This window comes from Oncorhynchus gorbuscha, linkage group LG14, assembly GCF_021184085.1.
Source record: "Oncorhynchus gorbuscha isolate QuinsamMale2020 ecotype Even-year linkage group LG14, OgorEven_v1.0, whole genome shotgun sequence".
In the NCBI taxonomy this organism is placed as follows: domain Eukaryota; kingdom Metazoa; phylum Chordata; class Actinopteri; order Salmoniformes; family Salmonidae; genus Oncorhynchus; species Oncorhynchus gorbuscha.
The window spans coordinates 33,403,010-33,428,979 of NC_060186.1; the positions used below are offsets into that span (position 1 = coordinate 33,403,010).

The 25,970-nt window shown below is 40.8% G+C and overlaps 1 protein-coding gene across 3 annotated transcripts in view; it reads left to right on the forward strand.

Moving 5' to 3' along the window:
• Positions 1-25,358, forward strand: part of irs1 (insulin receptor substrate 1) — a 59,689-nt gene extending 34,331 nt beyond the window's left edge. Inside the window, exons 2-3 of one of the 3 annotated variants that reach the window (XR_006831725.1) lie at positions 21,419-21,583; positions 22,544-25,358. Coding sequence is in view for 2 of the 3 variants with exons in the window: in XM_046297826.1 (XP_046153782.1) it covers positions 22,296-22,357; positions 22,544-22,603 (122 nt within the window). In the remaining variant the exon portion in view is untranslated. Of the gene's footprint in view, positions 1-21,418; positions 21,584-22,295; positions 22,358-22,543 lie in introns of all 3 variants that reach the window. The other 2 variants (XM_046297826.1, XM_046297828.1) reach the window with 2 other exon arrangements.
• The last annotated feature ends 612 nt before the right edge of the window (positions 25,359-25,970 follow it).

Here is a 25,970-nt window from a genome sequence, read left to right on the forward strand (position 1 = left end):
GCCATAGACTAAAATACATTTGAATATACAAATGAGAGGGGTAATGCAAAATATAAACATTATTGTGACTATTGTTCCATTATTAAAGTGGCCAGTGATTTCAAGTCTATGTATATAGGGCAGCAGCCTCTAAGGTACGTTTGTTTATTAGGATCCCCATTAGCTAATGCCGTAACACTAGCTTATCTTCCTGGGGTCCAACACCAATTAACAAGACATTTATAAACAACCACAAATCAAGACTTCACAAACATTCAACAAAGTAGACAAGGTGCTAGTGGTGGCTATTTAAGTCTAATGAGGTTGAGAGAGAAGCTGTATTTCAGTCTCTCGGTCCCAGCTTTGATGCACCTGTACTGACTTTGCGTTATGGATGATAGCGGGGTTACAGGCAGTGGTTCTGGTGGTTGTTGTCCTTCATGATATTTTTGGCCTTCCTGTGACATCGGGTGTTGTAGGTGTCCTGGGGGGCAGGTATTTTGCCCCCGCTGACGAGTTGGATTGCCCTGCAGTTGCGGGCGGTGCAGTTCCCGAACCAGGGAGTGACACAGCCCGACAGGATGCTGTTTCTGTGTCTGAGCCGTTGAATTGCGACAGCACTTTGTCTCTGTACTGACCTTTTGCCTGTTTGATTGCCTTACGGAGGGAATAACTACACTGTATTCTGTTCATGTTCCCAGTCACCTTGCCATGGTTAAATGCAGTGGTTCGTGCTTTCAGTTTTGTGCGAATGCTGCCAACTATCCATGGTTTCTGGTTTGGGTAGGTTTTAGTAGTCAGTGGGTACACATCTCCTCCTATACCTTTCCTGATAAACTCAGTCACCGTATTTGTCAATATTATTCTGAGGCTACCCGGAAGATATCCCAGTCCGTGTGAAACAATCTTGGATTCTGATTGGTCAGACCAGCGTTGAATAGTATGTAGCACGGGTTCTTCCTGTTTTGAGTTTCTGCCTATAGGAAGGGAGGAGCAAAATGGAGTCGTGATCAGATTTCCCGAAGTGGGAGGCCCTTGTAGGCATTTCGAAAAGCTGAGTAGCAGTGGTCCAATGTTTTCTCAGAGCGAGTGCTACAGTCAACATGTTGATAGAACTTCAGTAGCGTTTTTCTCAGATTGGCTTTGTTAAAATCCCTGTCTACAATAAATACTGCCTCAGGATATGTGGTTTCCAGTTTGCATAGAGTCCAGTGTAGTTCTTTGAGGGCCGTCATGGTACCGGCTTGAGGGAGAATATACACGGTTGTGACTATAACCAAAGATAATTCTCTTGGGTGGTAAAATGGTCAGCATTTGATTGTGACTTGAGTTTCTATATGTTATCACACCATGAGCCCTTCTTCCCAGAGAGGACTTTATTTCCTGTCTGCGTGATGAACTGAGAACCCAACCAACTGGCTGTACGGACACACAGTATATCCCAAGAGTAGGTTACAATTCCGTCTCTCTGGAAGACGATCCTCGCCCTGAGCTCGTCAACTTTATTATCCAGAGACCGAACATTAGTGAGTAATATACTCTGAAGCTGTGGGTGGTGTGCGTGCCTCTTGAGTCAGACTAGGACTCCACTCCGAATACCTCTTCTCCGCGGGCAGTGTTTTGGATCAGCCTCTGGAATCAGTTTAATTGTCGTGGGGGGTCCGAACTAAGGAAAGTGGTAATGCTGGTGAGTTACCACTGATCTGATATTTTTTTGTATGTAATAACGCCCCAAAATTTCTGGGCTAATGTAAGAATGAACACATAAAGAAACAAAATACTGCAAAGTTGCTTAGGAGCTAGAAGCACGGCTGGCCTATCTGTCAGCGCCATCTTGCACAAAATTTTAAAATAGTGTTTGTTCTACCTGTAATTTGAAACCGGTTTTAGGGTGTCATTACCTGAGCTGTTAGAACATAGAAAATACACATTTGTATTTTCCCTCCAGTGGCACGCCATTACATTTTCCGCACTCCGTTTTACACACTAACCTCTGTGTAGCCTGACCTCCATAATGGTCTTGGGGCAATTCTTCCTATTGGGCCTTACTGTGCCACAATAGTATGCATCAAGATCGCTCACCAGAGGTATGGATTAAAATAAGTCGACATGGTCATTTGACAAGAGAGAGCCCCCCCCCAAACTTTGTACACACTGAAAACAAAGCAGTAGCTTGTCAAGGAGTCAGAGACACCATATTTTATTCCCCACTTTACTTACTTTTTTGGGCCATATACTGCTTTCACAGTAGTCTACCATAAAATGTTATCATTGCCTCATCCACTGAGAGGGCTTGCTGTGGGTGTAGTAGTTTGGCTAAGTTCTCTTGCAGTATTTTGATGAAAGGCCTGACTTCATGTAATTTGTCTTTCACATTGGCTGAATTTGGATCGAAGAAGTGCAGGTGTTTAAATAGCTGCTCAAAGCGGCTGCGTGGAATTTTACTTTTACCCTGAGTGTGGTGTCAGTGGACCAGTAGTCGGAGAGAGCATAAGCGGTGGATGCCGATGAGAATGTTGATTCCAATGACGCGTTTAATCTCATCTTCAAACGTGCCAAACCATGATGGGGAGGTATTGAATGTGGTGGCATACAGGTTGGTGTTGAACACCACATCTGGAAAAAAAAACACTTTCAAAACTCCAAAACCCCTGCCAATGTCACTTTAGGGCCAGGCTGTGTGGTGCAAGGATGAATGGTGTGACTCAACTGAAAAGTAGGCCGGGCTGTTGCCCTCGTAGATACCGTTCTTCCTTTAATTTCTCTTTCTCTCCATGTTACTCTTCATCCAAACTCCCCTCCTTCCACACCTCCCTCTTCAATCTTCTTCCTCTCTCTCTCCCTCTTCCTCTCCCTCCACTCTCCTCTTCCTCCTATTATCAGGTTGCTATACAGCACTTTCAATCAAACAATCAATCAAAGTCTTTAGTGGCCAGATTGTTTCTCAGTTAATGGTGTGCATATTTAAGTCAGACTGATGGATAATCAGACAGGATAAAGCACACAGACGTTCATGCATGATCAACAGGATCATATTATAACTAAAGGCTATATAGGTTAAACACACTTCAAGACCCATGGTCAGATGACTTTTCATAGATGTTAAAAAGTCAAAGTATGTGGCACAACCGTTTTATAGATTCAACACATGTCAGCACTGAGCCGGTGTGCCCTAAGAGGAAGTTCAGTGTGCAGCTCACCCAGCAATAACATAAATAACATGAGCATATCTACTTCTGCTAAGCTTCCCAGGGAAGCAATAAAAATAACTATGCATTCCAGAAGAAAAGTGCTCAAAATAGTCTGCGTTAACATATGTAGCTTATGAAACAAGGTATATGAAATCAATAATTTGCTAGTAACAGATTAACATTCATATTCTGACAATCTCTGAAACTCACTTAGATAATACCATTGATACAGTGGTAGCAATACAAGGTCATAACTGCTGACCAGACCGGACGCATCGCATTGCAAAATACATTTTACACTTACTGTTGAAGTCGAAGTTTACATACAGTGACATTTAATCCTAGTAAAAGGTCCATGTCTTCAGTCAGATAGGATCACCACTTTATTTTAAGAATGTGAAATGTCAGAATAATAGTTGAGTGGTTTATTTCAGCTTTTATTTATTTCATCACATTCCCAGTGAGTCAGAAGTTTACATACACTCAATTAGTATTTGGTAGCATTGCCTTAAAATTTTAAAACTTGGGTCAAATGTTTCAGGTAGTCTTCCACAAGTTTCCCAAAGTAAGTTGGGTGAATTTGGCCCATTCCTCCTGACCGAGCTGGTGTAACTGAGTCGGGTTTGTAGGCCTCCTTGCTCGCACCCGCTTTTTCAGTTCTGCCCATAAAATGTTCTATGGGATTGAGGTCAGGTCTTTGTAATGGCCACTCCAATACCTTGACTTTGTTGTCCTTAAGCCATTTTGCCACAACTTTGGAAGTATGCTTGGGGTCATCGTTCATTTGGATAACCCATTTGTGACCGAGCTTTAACTTCCTGACTGATGTCTTGAGATGTTGCTTCAATATATCCACATAATTTTCCTCTCTCATGATGCCATCTATTTTGTGAAGTGTGCCAGTCCCTCCTGCAGCAAAGCACCCTCACACAATGATGCTACCACCCCTGTGCTTCACGGTTGGGATGGTGTTCTTCGGCTTGCAAACATCCCCCTTTTTCCTCCAAACATAACGATGGTCATTATGGCCAAACAATTCTATTTTTGTTGACATTTTTTGACATTTATCCAAAAAGTGTGATCTTTGTCTCCATGTGCAGTTCCAAACCGTAGTTTGGCTTTTTTATGTCTGTTTTTGAGCCATGGCTGGAGGACTATTTTTACTCTGAATATAGATACTTTTGTACCTGCTTCCTCCAGCATCTTCACAAGGTTCGTTGCTGTTGTGATTTGCACTTTTCATACCAAAATAAGTTAATATCTAGGAGACAGAACGCGTGTGATGGCTGCGTGGTCCCATGGTGTTTATACATGCATACTATTATTGTACAGATGAGTGTGGTACCTTCAGGCATTTGGAAATTGCTCCCAAGGTTGAACCAGACTTGTGGAGGTCTACAATTTTCCCATGATGTCATGCAAAGAGGCACTGTGTTTGAAGGTATGCCTTGAAATACATCCACTGGTACACCTCCAATAGGCTAATTGACATAAGTTGAGCCAATCAGAAGCTTCTAAAGCCATGAATTTTCCATGCTGTTTAAAGGCACAGTCAACTTAGTGTATGTACACTTCTGACACACTGGGATTGTGATACAGTGAGATAATCTGTCTGTAAACAATTGCTGGAAAATTACTTGTTATCATGCACGAAGTAGATGTCCTAACCGACTTGCCAAAACTATAGTTTGTTAACAAGACATTTGTGGAGTTGTTGAAAACTAGTTTTAATGACTCCAAGCTAAGTGTATGTAAACTTCCAACTTCAACTGAATGTAGCCTAAGAAACAAGGTCCATGAAGTCAATAACTTGCTTGTAACAGATTACCTTCCGACTATAACTCAGATAATACCTTTGACACTGTGGTAGCACTACATGGTTATAACAATTACCTAAAAGACAGAAATGCCAACGGGGGTGTTGTTGCGGTCTATATTCCGGACCACATTCCTGTAAAGCTTAGAGACGATCTAATGTTAAAATTATGTTGAAGTAATATGGCTACAGGTTCATCTGCCTCACCTAAAGCCCATTCTTGTGGGAAGCTGCTATAGACCACCAGGTGCTAAAGGTCAGTATCTGGATAATTGTATGAAATCTTGGTAATGTACACTAAACAAAAAATTAAACATCCTCTCACTGCCAACTGTTTTATTTTTAGCAAACTTAACCTCTTGCTTCTACCTGGCACGCAGGTGTCCCATCTAGAGCTCTGGAAATGCAAATGCGCTACGCTAAATGCTAATAGTATTAGTTAAAACTCAAACGTTCATTAAAATACACATGCAGGATATTGAATTAAAGCTACACTCGTTGTGAATCCAGGCAACAAGTCAGATTTCTAAAATGTTTTACGGCGAAAACATAGCACATATTTATGTCAAACCACCACCGCAGACATAGCTCATTAGCATAGCCAAGTAGGAAAAAATATGCAATCAACAAACGCAGGATTAAAAAAATAATAATTTCACTAACCTTTTGAAATCTTCATCAGATGACAGTAATATAACATGTTACACAGTACATTCATTTTTTTCAATAATCTGCAATATATATCCATGAATCTCTGTTTACAATGACGCATCGTTCAAAAAATGCTACTAAAATGTCAGGAGAAATTAAATAGCTCCGGCAGATAACGTCAGCTAACAAGGAATACACATCATAAACTTTGACTAAATATGCATGTTTTACATATGTATAGGAAGATACACTTCTTCTAAATGCAAACGCTGTGTTACATTTATTTTTAACGTTACAGTTTGCGTTTACTAGGCTATACTAGGTCGCAATTGTAAATGAGAACTTGTTCTCAACTTGCCTACCTGGTTAAATAAAGGTGAAATAAAAAAAATAATAAATAAAAATACTAGGAGTCGGCGCTCCAAATGTATCATTATGCCTCCTACATCTTGGAGTCGACAGAAACCCAAAATTAACACATAAATATTCCCTTACCTTTGCTGCTCTTCCATCAAAAGACCTGGAAGGGATTATACTTACCAAAACAGCGTTTAGTTTTCTAGTCTGCGTCTTTCGGTTCTCAAAATTGCCACTTTTCGGTCGAAATGTAGGCAAAATTCAAGTGGATGCGCACCAAAACGTCGAAATTATATATTATATGTCGAGTAAACTTGTCAAACTATGTTCATAATTAAGCTTTAACATGTTATAAAGGTGTACAGCAATTGTGAGGACGAAGCGAAACACACACGTCTTGTAATTGATCCTGAAGAAAAGAGAGAGCGGGAGCAGAGCGCGCATAAACGTACACTTTTTTTCCGCGTGACCGAGACCTTTCGGCACGCTCAACGTCTCGTGAGCGCGCGATTCACACAATGAGAAGCCCCATTGAAAGCAGGCTTCGCGCTGAACACGTAGGAACTGTTCCCAGAGCGGTAGTTGTTTGGGAAGGCGTTTAAGATGACGTCAAAGTTGGGCCAACTTTTTCCATGACGAGAGATTTTGGGAGAATGCATGCCCTGAGACTTCTGCTTTACATAGAGACAACATTTAAACGGTTTTAGAAGCTTTAGAGTGTTTTCTATTCGATAATATTTTTTATATGCATATATTAGCAACTTTTGACAAAAATTTATCCTGTTTTATATGGGTACCCAATTCCTCCATTTGGGGCAGTAAACAGGGCTAACATGTGTAAATATTTGTATGAACATAACAATATTCAACAACTGAGACATAAACTGAACAAGTTCCACAAACATGTTACTAACAGAAATTGAATAATGTGTCCCTGAACAAAGGGAGGGTCAAAATAAAAAGTAACAGTCAGTATCTGGTGTGGCCACCAGCTGTATTAACTCCTTAAGGCTGCAATCCTGTTAACGGGATGATTATGACAACAGCCAGTGAAAGTGCAGGGCACCAAATTCAAAACAACGGAAATCTCACAATTACAATTCCTCAAACATACATGTATTTTCTACTGTTTTAAAGGTAATCCTGTTGTTAATTCCACAACAGTGTCCGATTTCAAATAGGCTTTACAGCGAAAGCACCACAAACGATTGTTAGGTGACCACCAACTCACAGAAAAACCCAGCCATTTTTCCAGCCAAAGAGGAATCACAAAAAGCACAAATAGAGACTAAATTAATCACTAACCTTTGATGATCTTCAGCAGATGACACTCATAGGACTTCATGTTACACCATACAGGTATGTTTTGTTTGATAAAGTTCATATTTATATAAAAAAATCGGAGTTTACATTGGCGCGTTACGTTCACTAGTTCCAAAAACATCCAGTGATTTTGCATAGCCACATCAATTCAACAGAAATACTCATCCTAAATGTAGATGAAAATACAAGTTATACACATGGAATTATAGATATACCTCTCCTTAACCTCTCTGGGATATGTGGGACGCTAGCGTCACACCTGGCCAAAAGCCAGGGAAAATGCAGAGCACCAAATTCAAATAACTTACTGTAAAAATCTAACTTTCAGTAAATCACACATGCAAGATAGCAAATTAAAGCTACACTCATTGTGAATCCAGCCAACATGTCAGATTTCAAAAAGGCTTTTCGGCGAAAGCATAAGATGCCACTTTATAAACAAAGAGAGAAAGCATATTTCAACCCTGCAGGCGCGAGACAAAACACAGAAATAAAAATAGAATTCATGCCTTACCTTTGACGAGCTTCTTTTGTTGGCACTCCAATATGTCCCATAAACATAACAAATGGTCCTTTAGTTCGATTAATTCCGTCGATTATATATCCAAAATGTCAATTTATTTGGTACGTTTGATCCAGAACAACACCGGTTCCAACTTGCTCAACGTGACTACAAAATATCTCAAAGGTTACCTGTAAACTTTGCCAAAACATTTCAAACTACTTTTGTAATACAACTTTAGGTATTTTTTCACGTAAATAATCAATCAAATTGAAGACTGGATGATCTGTGTTCAATACAGGAAGAAAACAAACTGAAGCATGCTTTCTGGTCATGCGCCTCTATCTAACAGTACACTTCAAGTGGCTCTCGTTCAAGATGGCCGTAATTCTTCATTACACAAAGGAATAACCTCAACCAATTTCTAAAGACTGCATCCAGGGGAAGCGATAGAAACTGCAAGAAGGTCCATTAAATCTGGATTCCCAATAAAAACCCATTGAAAAGAGAGTGACCTCAAAAAACTAAAATCTGAATGGTTTGCCCTTCGGGTTTCGCCTCCTAAATAAGTTATGTTATTCTCACAGACATGATTCAAACAGTTCTAGAACCTTCAGAGTGTTTTCTCTCCAAATCTACTAATAATAGGCCTACAAACCCTCAGTCCAGACTCTCTCAGCCTATTGTGGCAGTCTGGGCACTGATGGAGGGATTGTGCATTCTTGTGTAACTTGGGCAGTTGTTGCCATCCTGTCCCTGTCCCGCAGGTGTGTTCGGATGTACCAATCCTGTGCAGATGTTGTTACACGTGGTCTGCCACTGCGAGGACGATCAGCTGTCTGTCCTGTCTCCCTGAAGCGCTGTCTTAGTTGTCTCACAGTACGGACATTGCAATTTATTTCCTTGGCAACATCTGCAGTCCTCATGCCTCCTTGCAGCATGCCTAAGGCACATTCACACAGATGAGCAGGGACCCTGGTCATCTTTCTTTTGGTGTTTTTCAGAGTCCGTAGAAAGGACTAGTTTCCTAAGTTTTCATATCTGTGACCTTAATTGCCTACCGTCTGTAAGCTGTTAGTTTCTTAATGACCGTTCCACAGGTGCATGTTCATTAATTGTTTATGGTTCATTGAATAAGCATGGGAAACAGTGTTTAAACCCTTTACAATGAAGATCTGTGAAGTTATTTGGATTTTTATGAATTATCTTTGAAAGACAGGGTCTTGGAAAGGGGACATTTCTTTTTTTGCTGAGTTTGTGTTATCAGCAGAAGCATATTTTCTGGGTCATTTTTAAATATTGATTGGCTATCATCAAGCTGCCCGCTCAAGAAAAAAATTCAAACTGTAAGCAGTGCCTGCAACCTGGCTCAGGTTGTCAGTCAACCTACCAGGGTAGTTCCAAACAGCACAGGAATTAAATCATCATCATGTATTGCTCACATGTTTACTAATGCTGCAGAAATGTGCTTTAAAGCAGTATCCAAATCCATAGGATGTGGTGATCACAATTTAATAGCCATGTCTAGTAAACCCAAATTTCCGAAGGCTGGGCCTAATATAGTGTATAAGAGGTAATACAATACGTTTTGTAGTGATTCATATGTTGATGGTGTAAAGAATATTTGCTGATCTGTGGTGTGCAATGAGGAGCAACCAGAAGCTGCACCTGACACATTTATGAAATTGCTTATTCCAGTTACTAATAAGCACACACCTATTAAGAAAATGACTAAAAACTGTTAAATCCACATGGATTGATGAAGAATTGACAAATTTTATGGTTGAAAGGTATGGCAAATAAGTCTGGCAGCCCAACTGATTGGCAAATGTACTGCAGAAGGAAATAGGGTGACTAAACTAAAAAAAATTAAAAAACTATACTATGAAACAAAGATCAATTGTGGAGGTGCTTTGCTGCAGGAGGGACTGGTGCTCTTCACAAAATAGATGGCGTCATGAGAGAAAAATTACGTGGATATATTGAAGCAACATCTCAAGACATCAGTCAGGAAGTTATGGCTTGGTCGCAAAAGGGGCTTCCAAATGGACAATGACCTCAAGCATACTTCCAAAGTTGTGGCAAAATGGCTATCCTCTTGGAACTACCCATCCGGGAGAATTGTCATCAACTACACTAATTAGCATAGCGCAACGGTCAAAAAATATTACTAGAAAATATGAATATTCATGAAATCACAAGTGAAATATAGCGAAACATAGCTTAGCCTTTGTGTAAGTTCATTGATAGCCTAGCATAGCATTATGTCCAGCTAGCAGCAGGAAGCTTGGACACGAAAATCAGAAAAGCAATCAAATTAACCGTTTACCTTTGATCTTCGGATGTTTTCACTGACGTGACTCCCAGTTAGACAGCAAATGTTCCTTTTGTTCCATAAATATTATTTTTATACCCAAAATACCTCCGTTTGTTGGTCACGTTATGATGAGAAATCCACCGGAAATAGCGGTCACGACAACGGCAAAAAAAATATATATATATCCATAATATCGACAGACATGGCAAACGTTTTTTTATAATCAATCCTCAAGGTGTTTTTCAAATATCTATTCGATAAAATATCAATCGGGACAATTGGATTTTCAGTAGGAGCGAGAGGAAAAATTACTACCTGTCTTCTATGCAAGAATCACTCTGAGAGTCCTCAGCTGGCCACTTAAGCAATTCTTCAACATAAAGGAGTGAATCTACGTCTAAAGGCTGTAGACACCTTAGGGAATACTTAGAAAAGGAATCTGGTTGATATCCCTTTCAATGGCCAATAGGGATGCATAGGAACACAACCGTTTCAAAATAAGAGGCAATTCCTGATTGGATTTTCCTCAGGGTTTTGCCAGTTCTGTTATACTCACAGACAATATTTTGACAGTTTTGGAAACTTTAGAGTGTTTTCTATCCTAAGCTGTCAATTATATGCATATTCTAGCATCTGGTCCTGAGAAATAGGACGTTTTCTTTGGGAATGTTATTTTTCTAAAACTAAAAATAGTGCCCCCTAGTTTCAAGAGGTTTAAGACAACAAAGTCAAGGTCTTGGAGAGGCCATCACAAAGCCCCGACCTCAATCCTGTAGAACATTTGTGGGCAGAACTGAAAAAGCGGGTGCGAGCAAGGAGGCCGACAAACCTGACTCAGTTACACCAGGAGAAATGGGCCAAAATTCACCCAACTTATTGTGGGAAGCTTGTGGAAGGCTACCCAAAATGTTTGACCCAGGTTAAACAATTTAAACGAAATGCTACCAAATACTAATTGAGTGTATGTAAACTTTTGACCCACTGGTAATGTGATGAAATAAATGCTGAAATAATTAATTCTCTCTACTCTTTTCTGACATTTCACATTCTTAAAATAAAATGGTGATCCTAACTGATATAAGACAGGACATTTTTACTAGGATAAAATGTCAGGAATTGTGAAAAACTGAGTTTAATTGTATTTCGCTAAACTTACGACTTCCACTGAATTTCACTCATTTCAAAACCATCCGCGCTTTCAAAGTGCAAGGACGTGTCCAAATCCATATCACCAACCAACATAGCTGCAGCATCTTCCAAAGTGAAGAGCCGTGACTGCTTTGGCGCTGTCATTCTGACAGCATACCACGTTTTTACGGTTGCTGGTTGATGATAACAGCCACGCAAATACGACAATAGGTTGTTAGCCAGTTCATTTTGCGATATTGACACATAATCATTGTCAGAAAAGGCTGTTTGCGGCCTCTCAACTCATTTAAAGAATGGCCTCTGGGTTCTAAAGGGTTTAAAGTAATTTGTTATCATAGTGCTGCTAGGCTAGAGTACATATTGGAGATGGTTTAGACTCAACCTATGAGAGGTAGCCTATAGGTTAGCTGATGTCTGACTCTCAGTCAAGCATTTTACCATTTATTTAGTTGAGATATTTCAATAGTTCGTCATTGGGCTGAATGTGGTAAGTAACAGTTGAAATGAGTGGATGGCGTTGTATTGCTGGTGTGACAGACACACCGACAGAGACACACAAAGTGCTGTGTTTGTATGTAGTTCCAGGATTTTATACAGAGAAACACATATGAATTGATATCGAGGCTTAGCCTACCTAATGTGTGCATATGTTTTAGCGTGTGTGTGGTGGTGCACTCTGATGTGTGTGCACACTTGAGAGGGGGGCAGATATTTGGTCCTGTGTGGCTGAGTAAGTGATTGAGCGCTAGATGTCCGGTTTCTGAACATGACCTGTGTTCTGACGTAGGTTGGAGAGAATGTCAACTCATTTTGTGGTCGCTCATCTGTGTGCGATGGTAATGCTATCCCCTCACTGGGGATGCGCATAAGCTAAAAGTGTAAGCCCCCCCCCCCCCTCCATGCACACCTGCTCTCGTGTGGCGTTGGTCCCTTAAAAGGAGCTCCTGACTGAAGTGTGTGTGTGTGTGCGCGTGTCATTCTGCACACTGCACATACATTTTGTTTATTTATACAACAACTTAATGTGTTAACACGGCTTTATCTAATAGCACAACCAAATTTCCTGGATTGCAGTTGCTTTGTACACTCATTAAAATAAGCACATACAAGAAAACACACATACATGTAATAGTGCCAGACATGCACACAAACATATACAGTTGGAATTGCTGTTATGATTTTAGTTGTCCTTGATGTCCTTTTGTTTTAAATGTATTATTATAATTTTTTAATTGCTTTGTCCTATCTCTTTGTTGTTGGTGTATTAGGAGATGCTTGGGGATGGGGAATGGAATTAATTGTATTTTTAATTTTTCTTCCTGGGGGGACTGTGGGAAGGGTCTCGAACGGTTGAGAGACAGCTATTGGGGAACTGGGGGGGGGGGGGGGGGTCTTGGAGGGTTCGGGTTCATGTTTTTTGGCCTGGTGATGTATCGGTCAACGTGCCCTTGAGCAGAGCATTGACCCTGGATGCTTCTGAATGGGAATGTGTTGGATGACTGGTATGATGTAGTTGTTGAGCGGCTTCACTGCAAGTATATTGTATGTATCGAATATTCAATACATTTTTAAAAATAAAAAGGGGGAAAATGGTGTTCATGGGAGGACACCCCTGAAGAAGCCACTGCTGTTCAAAAAAAGTTTGTAAAAGTGCACCTGGATGTTCCACAGCGCTACTGGCAAAATATTCTGTGGACAGATGAAACTACATCATACCAGTCTATTTGAGTTTTTTGGAAGGAACACACAAAACTATGTGTGGAGAAAAAAAGGCACATCACACCAACATCAACACCTCATCCCAACTGTGAAGTATGGTGGAGGGAGCATCATGGTTTAGAGCTGCTTTGCTGCCTCAGGGCCTGGACAGCTTGCTATCATCGATGGAAAAATGAATTCCCAAGTTTATCAAGACATTTTGCAAGAGAATGTTAGGCTATCTGTCTGCCAATTGATGCTCAACAGAAGTTGGGTGGCGCTGCAGGACAATGACCCAAAACACAGAAATAAATCAACAGAATGGCTTCAACAGAAGAAAATAGTCCTGACCTCAACCCGATTTGAGATGCTGTGGCATGACCTCAAGAGAGCAGTTAACACTAGACATCCCAAGATTATTTCTGAACTGAAACAGTTTTGTAAAGAGGAATGTTCCAAATTCCTCCTGACCGTTGTGCAGAAAAGGTTTGGTTGACGTTATTGCTGCCAAAGGAGGGTCAACCAGTTATTAAATCCAAGTGTTAACATACTTTTCCACCCTGCACTGTGAATATTTGCATGATGTGTTCAATAAAGACATGAAAACGTATAATTGTGTGTGTTATTAGTTTAAGCAGACTGTGTTTGTCTATTGTTGTGACCTAGATGACGATCAGATCAATTTTATGACCAATTTATGCAGAAATCCAGGTATTTCCTAAGGGTTCACATACTTTTTCTTGCCACTGTATAGTTTCTATGCAATCTTTCTAAATGTCAACATAAAATCACAGGATAAGTTATTGGTAACATAGCTAGTGATAGGGGTCGATTTGGACCTGAGTTATGCACGTATAAATGGAACTTCTCTAGGGTAGGGGGCAGCATTTGGAATTTTGGATGAAAAGCATGCCCAAATTAAACTGCCTTCTACTCAGGCCCAGAATATAGGATATGCATATAATTAGTAGATTTGGATAGAAAACACTCTAAAGTTTTCACAACTGTTAAAATAATGTCTGTGAGTATAACAGAACTTAGAACCTGAGAGAAATCCATTCAGGAAGTAGGATTCTTTTGTTTTCTATTCAATGCCATTACAGTATCCATTGACTTAGGACTCAAATTGCAGTTCCTATGCCTTCCACTAGATGTCAACAGTCTTTATAAATTGTTTCAGGCTTGTATTCTGAAAAATTAGGGATTAAGAGCAGTCTGAATGAGTGGACCCTGCCGTGTCACAGAGCTTTTTCATGCGCGCGACCGAGAGTACCTTTCTTGTTTACCTTTTATGTTGACTACGTTATCGTCCGGTTGAAATATTATCGATTATTTAGGCTAAAAACAACCTGAGGATGGAATGTAAACATAGTTTGACATGTTTCTGTAAACTTTACGGATACAATTTGGGTTTTTTGACTTCCTGTTGTGACTGCGTTTGAGCCTGTGGATTTACCGAACAAAATGCACGAACAAAACGGAAGTTTTCGGATATAACCAGAGACTTTATCGAACATTCGGTTACATGTCCAATGCTCTAACCACTAGGCTACCTGCCGCCCCAATGATCTTGCATTAAACAAACCTGTTTGTCCATGTATGCTGCTGATTCAAAGCTACGCGCATCAGCAACCAATATAAGTGTGAAGTCACTGAAACCTTTAACAAAGAGTTGCAGTTTGTTTTAGAATGGGTGGCCAGTAATAAACTAGTCCTGAACATTTATAAAACTAAGACCATTGTATTTGGTAAATTATTCCCTAAGTTCTAGACCTCAGCTGAATCTGGTAATTAGTGGTGTGGCTGTTGAACATGTTGAGGAGACTAAATGACTTGGTGTTACCTTAGATTGTTAACTGTCATGGTCAAAACATATAGATTCAATGGTTGTAAAGATAAGAGGTCTGTCTGTGATAAAGACATGCTCTGCTTTTTTGACGCCACATTCCACAAAGCAAGTCCTGCAGGCTCTAGTTTTTTCCATTAATGATTATTGTCCAGTCGTATGCTTATGTGCTGCAAAAAAAGGACATAGTTAAACTGCAACTGGCCCAGAACACAGTGGCCTGTTTTTGGTCTTCATTGTAATCAAAGGGCTAATATCAATACTATGCATGCCAGTCTCTGATGAAAGACAGACTGCATCACTTCTTGTTTTTATAAAAACAATGTGTTGGAAATTCCAAATTTGTTGCATTGTCAACTTACGCACAGAACTGACACACACACTTACCCTAGCAGACATGGCACCAGGGTCTTTTCACCGTCCCCAGGTCTAGAAGAAATTCAAGGAAATGTACAGTATTATACAGAGCCACGATTGCATGGAACTACCTTCCATCTCATATAGCGCAAGTGAACAGCAAACATGGTTTCAAAAAAACAAATATAGCAACTAGGGATGCACCGATATGACATTTTTGGCCGATAGCAATATCCAATAATTTTCTTGCCAAAAAAAACGATATAAAGAATTGCTGCCTTTTATACATTCTAGTACACACTGACCCAAAAATTATTTTGTTGGCATGTCCCCATTACCAATAAAACATCATCAACACATATTTATTTCACTTACTTGCTGTGCTGTTTCATTGTTCATTTGTTCAGTCATTTAATTCTCAACCAGGATTTCATCATACATGTCAAGCAGTGAAGTTTCAGCTCTGTCTGTTCGTGGCCTCTACTTTCGTGGGACCTCTCCGTCGGTGCACACTGTCACTGTGTCCGTTTCCATCTTGTCCAGCTGTGTCTAACATTTCACGTAAACACGGTTTCTTGTCTGCATTGAAGTAGCGGTCCGTGTATCTAACATCGAGCATGGTGGCGACACAGTTAAGTGGCTCAGAGAATGCCTCCGAATCGCTTGTTCACGGTCCCCTAGTAGAGTACTTTTGCAAGTTTTAACCCCACAGTCTGTCGGCAGTTTTGTTGAGCAGGTGTTTCAATGCCATGACAGAGGGTATCACGTCTGCTGCAGACTCAGTTGATTAGCTTATTTCTCGATTCCGTTGTTAAAATGGAGCTAGGAGTTTGTTGATGTTTCTAAGTTTCAAACATATATTTTCAAATGCCATTTTAAATGGCAGCAGCGGTATGAGAACCAGCACATTCTTGAGCTTGCACTACGGCTTTCCTCAGTACGAAATCCTCGTCGACCCACTGTGCTGTCAGACTCTGCATGCTCATGGGGCTGACATCGCTGGTCCAAATGTCAGTCGTGAAGCTAATAGCAGTGACGCCCATAGCAAGTAGCTCATGGATGTGCATTTTCAACAATACTGTGTAACTCTGGTAGGCCAACATCTGAAAAATAGAGCCTACTTGGTAGTGTGTACCGGGGCTCGAGGTGCCCGACCAGTCGGCGAAAGCCAACATCGTCCACAATAGAGAATGGTTGATTGTTGTCAAGGGTAATGAATTCCATTATCTTGGTGTTAATGGATTTCACCTTTTGAGTTGACTTTCAAATGACTGCTCGACTTGAAATTGTTTAGTTGTTGGAAGTGTGCGCTTAATTTTTTTCTGCTTTTGTTCTCAGTAGTCGCTGAACGTCTGGGGGTGATGCACTTTCAAATGAGTAATTAGGTTTGTGATATTGAAAGATTTCACTTTCTCCCCTCGGGAAATAATAGGTAGCACAAACGTTGCATATGGCCTTTTTATGATCTTTCTTGTAAACTTCAAAATCCACACAGCAGACATTGTGGGCTAGTTTAGGAATACTGTGTTGCACGTGTAGTGCAGTATTTATCGTGGCGTCGTTACGTCATCTACCTACGTTATATAGGTATGCACGTCAGCTTTGACATCGGTCTTGCACATCAATGTTAAACTAGACAAAAGTTTTGAGAATGACACAAATATTAATTTCCACAAAGTTTGCTGTTTCAGTGTCTTTAGATATTTTTGTCAGATGTTACTATGGAATACTGAAGTATAATTACAAGTATTTCATAAGTGTCAAAGGTTTTTATTGACAATTACATGAAGTTGATGTAAAGAGTTAATATTTGCAGTGTTGACCCTTCTTTTTCAAGACCTCTGCAATCCGCCCTGGCATGCTGTCAATTAAATTCTGGGCCACTTCCTGACTGATGGCAGCCTATTCTTGCATAATCAATGTTTGGAGTTTGTCAGTAGTTATGGGGTTTTGTCTGTCCACCTGCTTCCTGAATATTGACCACAAGTTCCCAATGGGATTAATGTCTGAAGAGTTTCCTGGCCATGGACCCAAAATATTGATGTTTTGTTTCCCGAGCCACTTAGTTATCACTTTTGCTTTATGGCAAGGTGCTCCATCATGCTGGAAAATGCATTGTTTGTCACCAAACTGTTCCTGAATGGTTGGGAGAAGTTGCTCTCTGAGGATGTGTTAATACCATTCTTTATTCATGGCTGTGTTCTTAGGCAAAATTGTGAGTGAGCCCACTCCCTTGGCTGAGAACCAACCCCACACATGAATGGTCTCAGGATGCTTTACTGTTGGCATGACACAGGACTGATGGTAGTGCTCGCCTTGTCTTTTCCGGACAAGCTTTTTTCCCGGATGCCCCAAACAATCGGAAAGGGGATTCATCAGAGAAAATGACGTTACCCCAGTCCTCAGCAGTCCAATCCCTGTACTTTTTGCAGAATATCAGTCTTTCCCTGATGTTTTTCCTGGAGAGAAGTGGCTTCCTTGCTGCCCTTCTTGACACCAGGCCATCCTCCAAAAGTCTTCACCTCACTGTGTGTGCAAATGCACTCACACCTGCCTGCTGCCATTCCTGAGCAAGTTCTGTACTGGTGGTGCCCTGATCCCGCAGATGAATCAACTTTAGGAGACGGTCCTGGATCTTGCAAGACCTTCTTGGGCGCCCTGAAATCTTCTTCACAACAATTGAAGCGCCCCCCTTGAAGTTTTCGATGATCCGATAAATGGTTGATTTAGGTGCAATCTTACTGTCAGCAATATGCTTGCCTGTGAAGTCTTTTGTACAAAGCAATGATGACGGCATGTGTTTCCTTGCAGGTAACCATGGTTGACAGAGGAAGAACAATAATTCCAAGCACCACCCTCCTTTTGAAGCTTCCAGTCTGTTATTTGAACTCAATCAGCATGACAGAGTGATCTCCAGCCTTGTCCTCGTCAACACTCACACCTGTGTTAACGAGAGAATCAATGACATGATGTCAGCTGGTCCTTTTGTGGCAGGGCTGAAATGCAGTGGAAATGTTCTTCGGGGATTCGGTTCATTTTCAATTAATTGCAATTCACCTGATCACTCTTCATAACATTCTGGAGTATATGCAAATTACCATCACACAAACTGAGGCAGCAGACTTTGTGAAAACTAATATTTGTGTCATTCTCAAAACTTTTGGCCACGACTGTATAGGTGATAGAGGAAGCAGCAGTGAAATGCTTGTTAGTGGATAAAGTGGCCCATAGGGGACCACACACTCCCATCTGGAAAACTACCAGCAGTGATAGAAGCAGCTATATACCAGCTCTTCCTCACACGGACGAAAGTGCCAAGCGAGCAATTGAATGCAGTCTTCGGTTGAAGTTGGAAGCTTACATACACTTAGGTTGGAGTCATTAAAACTCATGTTTCAACCACTCCAAAAATGTCTTGTTAACAAACTTTAGTTTTGGCAAGTCGGTTAGAACATCTGCTTTGTGCGTGACACAAGTAATTTTTCCAACAATTGTTTACAGACAGAATATTTCACTTATATTTCACTGTATCACAATTCCAGTAAACTTCCAGTCAGAAGTTTACATACACTAAGTTGACTGTGCCTTTAAACAGCTTGGGAAATTCCAGAAAATGTCATGGCTTTAGAAGCTTCTGATAGGCTAATTGACATAATTTGAGTCAATTGGAGGTGTACCTGTGGATATATATTTCAAGGCCTACCTTCAAACTCAGTGCCTGTTTGCTTTACATCATGAGGCAATCAAAAGAAATCAGCCAAGACCTCAGCAAAATAATGTAGACCTCTACAAGTCTGTTTTATCCTTGGGAGCAATTTCCAAATGCCTGAAGGTACCATGTTCATCTGTACAAACAATAGTACGCAAGTATAAACACCATGGGACCACGAAGCTGTCATACCACTCAGGAAGGAGACGCGTTCTGTCCTAGAGATGAATGCACTTTGGTGTGAAAAGTGCAAATCAATCTCAGAACAACAGCAAAGGACCTGGTGAAGATGCTGGAGGAAAGGGGTACAAAAGTATCTATATCCACAGTAAAACGAGTCATATATCGTCATAACCTGACAGGCCGCTAAGCAAGGAAGAAGCCACTGCTCCAAAACCGCCGTAAAAAAAAGCCAGACTACGGTTTGCAACTGCACATGGGGACAAAGATGGTACTTTTTGGAGAAATGTCTGATGAAACAAAAATAGAACTGTTTGGCCATAATGACCATCGTTATGTTTGGAGGAAAAAGGGGGAAGCTTGCAAGCCGAAGAACACCATCCCAAACGTGAAGCATGGGGGTGGCAGCATGTTGTGGGGGTGCTTTGCTGCTGGAGGGACTGGTGCACTTCACAAAATAGATGTTATCATGAGACAGGAAAATTATGTGAATATATTGAAGCAACATCTCAAAACATCAATCAGGAAGTTAAAGCTTGGTCGCAAATGGGTCTTCCAAATGGACAATGACCCCAAGCATACTTCCAAACTTTGTGTGGCCATCACAAAGCCCTGACCTCAATCCTATAGACAATTTGTGGGCAGAACTGGATAAGCATGTGCGAACAAACCTGACTCAAACCTGACTCAGTTACACCAGCCCTGTCAGGAGGAATGGGCCAAAATTCACCCAATTTATTGTGGGAAGCTTGTGGAAGGCTACACAAAACGTTTGACACTTGTTCAACAATTTAAAGGCAGTGTTACCGAATACTAATTGAGTGTATGTAAACTTCTGACCCACTGGGGAATGTGATGGAAGAAATAAAAGCTGAAATAAATCATTCTCTCTACTATTATTCTGACATTTCACATTCTTAAAATAATGTGATCCTAACTGACCTAAAACAGGGAAGTTTTACTAGGATTAAATGTCAGGAATTGTGAAACATTTAAACTCAGTTTATTTGTCTAAGGTGTATGTAAACTTCCGACTTCAACTGTGTGTGCTTACATAGACTTGTGGCTTATAATTTTATTCTATGCCATTTACTATAACATTTTGGTTTTCTAAGTAAAGAGGAGTAAGACCGAAACATTTTGGATCTGTAAAAACGTGAGTGTTGAGGTGTGCTCTAAGAGCGACACAAGCTACACAAATTAGCCGTTCTAAAGCAAAAACATACGAATGTGTGCAGCCCAGCAATTTGTAGCTTGATGCAAGTACGCAGGATCATCATTTTGCGTACCTAATTGCCTATATTCTCGCACACTTCTCAATTGAAACCGATATCTGCAATCAGATTTCACAGTCAGATGACAAACTAGTCTATATCCCAGAGCACCTAGACCAGGGTTCCCCAACTCGCGGCAATTCGACACAAAAGGGGAATGACATAAGACTGTAAAAACACCAGCAAATCAGCTCCAAGTGATTTTATTTTTGGAAATCTGTTCCAAAGTATTCCCACTTATAAGAGACAAATATACAGTATGTATGTATATATACATATGTATATATATCGTATACAAATGTTAGCAAGGTTTGAAATGATTCTGTTTTGGTAAAATATTATATCCATTTGGATGTATTGTGGTAAATTTGCAGTTTACAAATTTCTGGCCCTCTAGGTGATGATTCCCGACCTCGACCAAGTGTAGACACATTACAGGCTATTATATTACATTCTGTAATAGTTTGGGTTGTACTACCCCTGAGGTCCAAACATACACTGAGTGTACAACACCTTCCTAATATTGAGCTGCGCACCTTCAAGGTGCCAAAAGCGTTCTATAGGGATGCTGGCCCATGTTGACTCCAATACTTGCCACGGTTGTGTCAAGTTGGCTGGATGTCCCTTGGGTGGTGGACCATTCTTGATACACACAGGAAACTGTTGTGTGAAAAACCCAGCACCGTTGCATTTTGACACAAACTGGCACCTACAGCTTGGCACCTACAGTACTACCATACCCCGTTCAAAGATACTTAATTAACCCTCTGAATGGCACACACACAATCTGTGTGTCTCAAGGCTTAAAAATCCTTTAACCTGTCGGCTCCTCTTCGTCTACACTGATTTGAAGTGGATTTAACAGGTGACATCAATAATGGATTATAGATTTCCCTTGATTCACCTGGTCAGTCTGTCATGGAAAGAGCAGGTGATCTTAATCAGTGTACAACACTAACGTCCACTGTCCATTGGTTGTGACTGGGAACCTGTAGCTAGCTGTGTGACAGACAGTGTGTTAATCTCATACCCTCTCGTTCTCCCTGCATGCACCTGACCCGGATTCTAGGAAAGCAGCAGCTGTCAGAAAAATATGCATTGAAAGATGAGATGAGCCCCTCAGCACCGAGGAGGGGGAGAGGGAGAGGATGAAGAGAGGGGGGAGCAGCATGGCAAGGGGAAGTAGCGAACCAACCTACTGTAGCAGCCCATAGCTCTAGAAACAAGGCCAGAGGTGTGTGTGCAAGTTGTAATTTCTGATAATGGCCATGATAGGTGGACATTAGTGGATGTGATTCGGTATAGCTGGCATGTGTGTGTGTGTGTGTGTGTGTGTGTGTGTGTGTGTGTGTGTGTGTGTGTGTGTGTGTGTGTGTGTGTGTGTGTGTGTGTGTGTGTGTGTGTGTGTGTGTGTGTGTGTGTGTGTGTGTGTGTGTGTGTGTGTGTGTGTGTGTGTGTGTGTGTGTGTGAGACACCTCTGTGTGAGTGATGAGCGGAATGTCCCTGCTGATGCTGAATGTCCCCAGTCAGTCAGTCTGATGGTCTAATCACATCTCTAGACAGACAGGGACGTCATTGCCTGCAGCCATCTTTCTCTCTCGCTCCCTCATTCATATATATATAACTGGATCAGATAGACTAAAGGGAAGGACTAGGAACAGGACATTCCTACAGCCCTGTCACACACAAACACACAGTTTAGGGGTGCTTTGTGTGGGGGGGTTGAGTGCGAGATGCATATTTGTAAGTCGCTCTGGATAAGAGCGTCTGCTAAATGACTTAAATGTAAAAATGTAAATATGGGAAGGTTGCAGGGAGATGCCTACCCCTATACGCCAAATTGGTTTGGTCACCCAAATCTAGCACCCCCACCCCATACCCTCCTGTGTGCTACTGCTAGTTGCCAGGGAAACGGTGAAGCTGATTTGTCAACCCTTTCCTCTTAGACCCAGACAGCCCAGTAAAGTTGAGGGAGGGAGAGAGACTGTCTGGGTGCACACTGTTCCTGGTAAGTCCATGAATCTTAAAGCCGATCACCCTCCTTATGGGCTCGGGTGTGCAAGATGAGCTGATCCCCCCCCCCCCCTCTCTCTCACTCACTCACTCACACACAATAAACATGGCTTTGTATTGTTGTCTTTCAGGTGGAATCTGTTATCTCTTTTCTAAAATGTCTCTTTTTTCTCTCTAACAGAATGAAGATGGGTGCTCTCCAGTGAATTTAGACTTCCTTGTCATAGAACAGACATCATAGAATGGACCTCACAGATTCACAACCAGACCTCACCAGTCAGGCCCCGCAAACCTGACTTGACAAAACTATTACTGGACATTACAATCCAGACCTCATAATCTGGATTTCACAATCCTTACTTCTTCATCTGGATTTTGCAATCCAGAATTCACAGTTTGGACATTGTAAACCAAACCTCACAATCCATTATCTGGACTTCACAACCCGGACCTGCAGTGTTGATGCTGTATCCCAGGTCCTCCTCTTAGCACCGGTATGGTACTACTTAACGGTACTCAGCCTCACTGCACCACTTCCTCAGGCAACAAAGCGGCAAACCTGCCCAGTCTCACCTGAGGACTGCCCAGTCTCAAACCTGCCCAGTCCCCCACGTCATATTTCAATTTTCTTCACTTATTGGCTTTCTGTTGCTTTTGTTTCTTGTTACGGTCATTTACATTTTGGCCAGTTTGGCTTCCAGGCCAGTGTCCCCACCACACAACTCAGGTGCTCCCATAGCATCATACCAAGCCTCCAAATGGCTACAGTAGTCACTAGTGTTACTTGAACTGTGTCTTCTGTTACTGGGTCCCTCCATGTCAGCAACAAATTGTGCTTCATTCTAGTAGTTTGTAAATAGGTTCTCTATAGGATCCTCTTAAATAATGTGGTACATGATATATAGACACAATGTCAATAGTGTTGTATCATCTATTTTAGATTTATTTTACCTTTATTTTACTAGGCAAGTCAGTTAAGAACAAATTATTATTGTCAATGAAGGCCTAGGAACAGTGGGTTAACTGCCTGTTCAGGGGCAGAACGACAGCTCGGGGATTCGAACTTGCAACCTTTCGGTTACTAGTCCAATGCTCTAACCACTAGGCTACCCTGCCGCCCTATCTAAACATCCAGTCAGGCAGGAATAGTCCCATATCTGAGCTGTTGGTACTAATACTGACACTGTCTAGCTGAAATGTAATGGCTTTCACAGATCTAATGGCAGAGGAACTCTATGTTGCTGTGGATTTCTAACATTTCTATTTCTATGGTACAGCATTGTCACCAAGTATATGTGGTTGGAGCAAATCATATCAACTCTTAGGGCTACATTGTAACAGTCTCTTCCATAGAGGCACCTCTGTAAAGGCTTGGAAGCCAGTAAAGTTGCTTGCGACGTTATCATTTTATTTACCATTTTATTTTTGCAGAAAAACATGGACTGTAATAGATTCACACAAAAAAGGGCATATTTTCTGTCATTCTTGCTGCTGACGACTTTGACAAACCATCTCTGTAAATTATTGAATATATAATGTCAATTGTTTTGAAAGACAAGATTATTTAACATGGTTTATATCGGTGCATTTTGAATTTAAACTGAAACGTGTCCAATATTTTTGTATCCCTTATCAATGGGAAATCTGCTTCTTACATATGATCCTATATATTCCTGTCCACCTCATGGGTTTTTGTTCTTTTGTTGAACATTTCGAATGTTGTCAAGTGGATTCTAGGTACTACCCATGTTAAACAAGAACCCCACTCCTCCAAACACACCAGCACCATCCCAATGGGCCTGTTCCTGAGAGTCCTCTGTTTCTCTAACACTATAGGCTACAGCTGTGTTGCTCTGTAATCCTGTAGGCTGCAATTGTGTATTTTTCTAACTGGATTGGCTGCTTCTGTAATCTAATAGGTTGCTTTCCTGCGGCCACCGAACTTCACCTGAATGCTACTTATGGGCATATTCAGTACGGTGTAATTCCGAAACACACTGTAGAAAACAAATTGTGCTATATTGCACATAATGAGAAAAGGCAAGACAAGATGAACCTCAAACCTCTCCACCAACCCTGTCTTCCACTGTAAATAATGTATTGTAAGACAACAGATAATAGAAATAATAAATGTATGGGTTGGAACGACTGAATATAACGTCAATGTGGTGAACAACATGAGTGAATGTTATATAAGAACTATCAACTGAACAAATGAAGAATGAATGAATTAATAAACGCATTTTTGGATGTACAAATTAGCGGATGAGTAAATAAATGCATTAAAGAATGACAGGGATAGCAAGAGCACCAATATAATATAGCTTGGGGCTTTGCATTCTCATATACCCCCGTGCCCTTTGCTAGGTTCTGACAAAGTGAAAAAAACTACTCAAAGCTCAAGCCAAGTTTATTCACCCACTGGGTCAAACAGCTGAAAAGACAACATGTTTCTACCAGCACAAGTATTTATACCCTCCTATTAGGCGGAGTCTCCTCTTTGCAGATCTAGACAGCCAATACATCTCTGTTGCTAGGCAGGAACTTGGGTGGTGTGTGTTAAAATGTTCCTTGTCAGTTCTATTACCTCAGCCCTCATTCCTCAGTCCTCCCTAATGCAAGGCTATCCAACCTTATCAATGACTGAAAATAGACAGTTACCCTCAATGAGATTTAACAATAACATATACTATGTAAAGTAGTTCTAGTAGTGTATGATGACATGGTCTAAGATGTTTCTACAACTTGATTGGAGTCCGCTTTTGGTAAATTCAATTAATTGGACATGATTTGGAAGGGCACACACCTCTCTATATAAGGTTCCACAGTTGAGCTCGTTGAGCACCAAGACAGGATTGTGTCGGGGCAAAGATATGGGGAAGGGTACCAAAATATTTATAAAATTGTATTGTAACAACGTTATACATGTAAAGTAGTAGTAGTATAGTAGGGTAGAAACTTTCTGGAACCTCCGTAATAAAGTAGATATTTTAATATTTCTTGTACAATGGTGTCTTTATTCATTTGATGGCGTTAAGTCATTTAGCAGACTTTATTAGCAGACTTTATTATTTATTGCCTTACAATCAGGGCATTTAACTAAAGTAAGTATAACAACCACATATACAGTTGAAGTCAGAAGTTTACATACACTTGGAGTGTAGGTTGGAGTCATGATAACTCGTTTTTCAACCACTCCACAAATTTCTTGTTAACAAACAATAGTTTTGGCAAGTTGGTTAGAACATCAACTTTGTGCATGACACAGGCCATTTTTCCAACAATTCTTTACAGACAGATTATTTCACTTAAAATTCACTGTATCACAATTCCAGGGGCTCAGAAGTTTACATACACTAAGTTGACTGCCTTTAAACAGCTTGGAAATGTCCAGAAAATTATGTCATGGCTTTATAAGCTTCTGATAGGCTAATTGACATCTTGTATCCAAGATGGCATAGCAGTTCAGACGTCTTTTGTCCTCGTCTTGTCGTGTCCCATGTATATATATATATTTACAACTTTTTTTCACATACATTTTATTTTTATTTTCCATCAACTCATCTTCAAAACACTCTCCTGTAACCCGCCTCACCAATTTATATTTA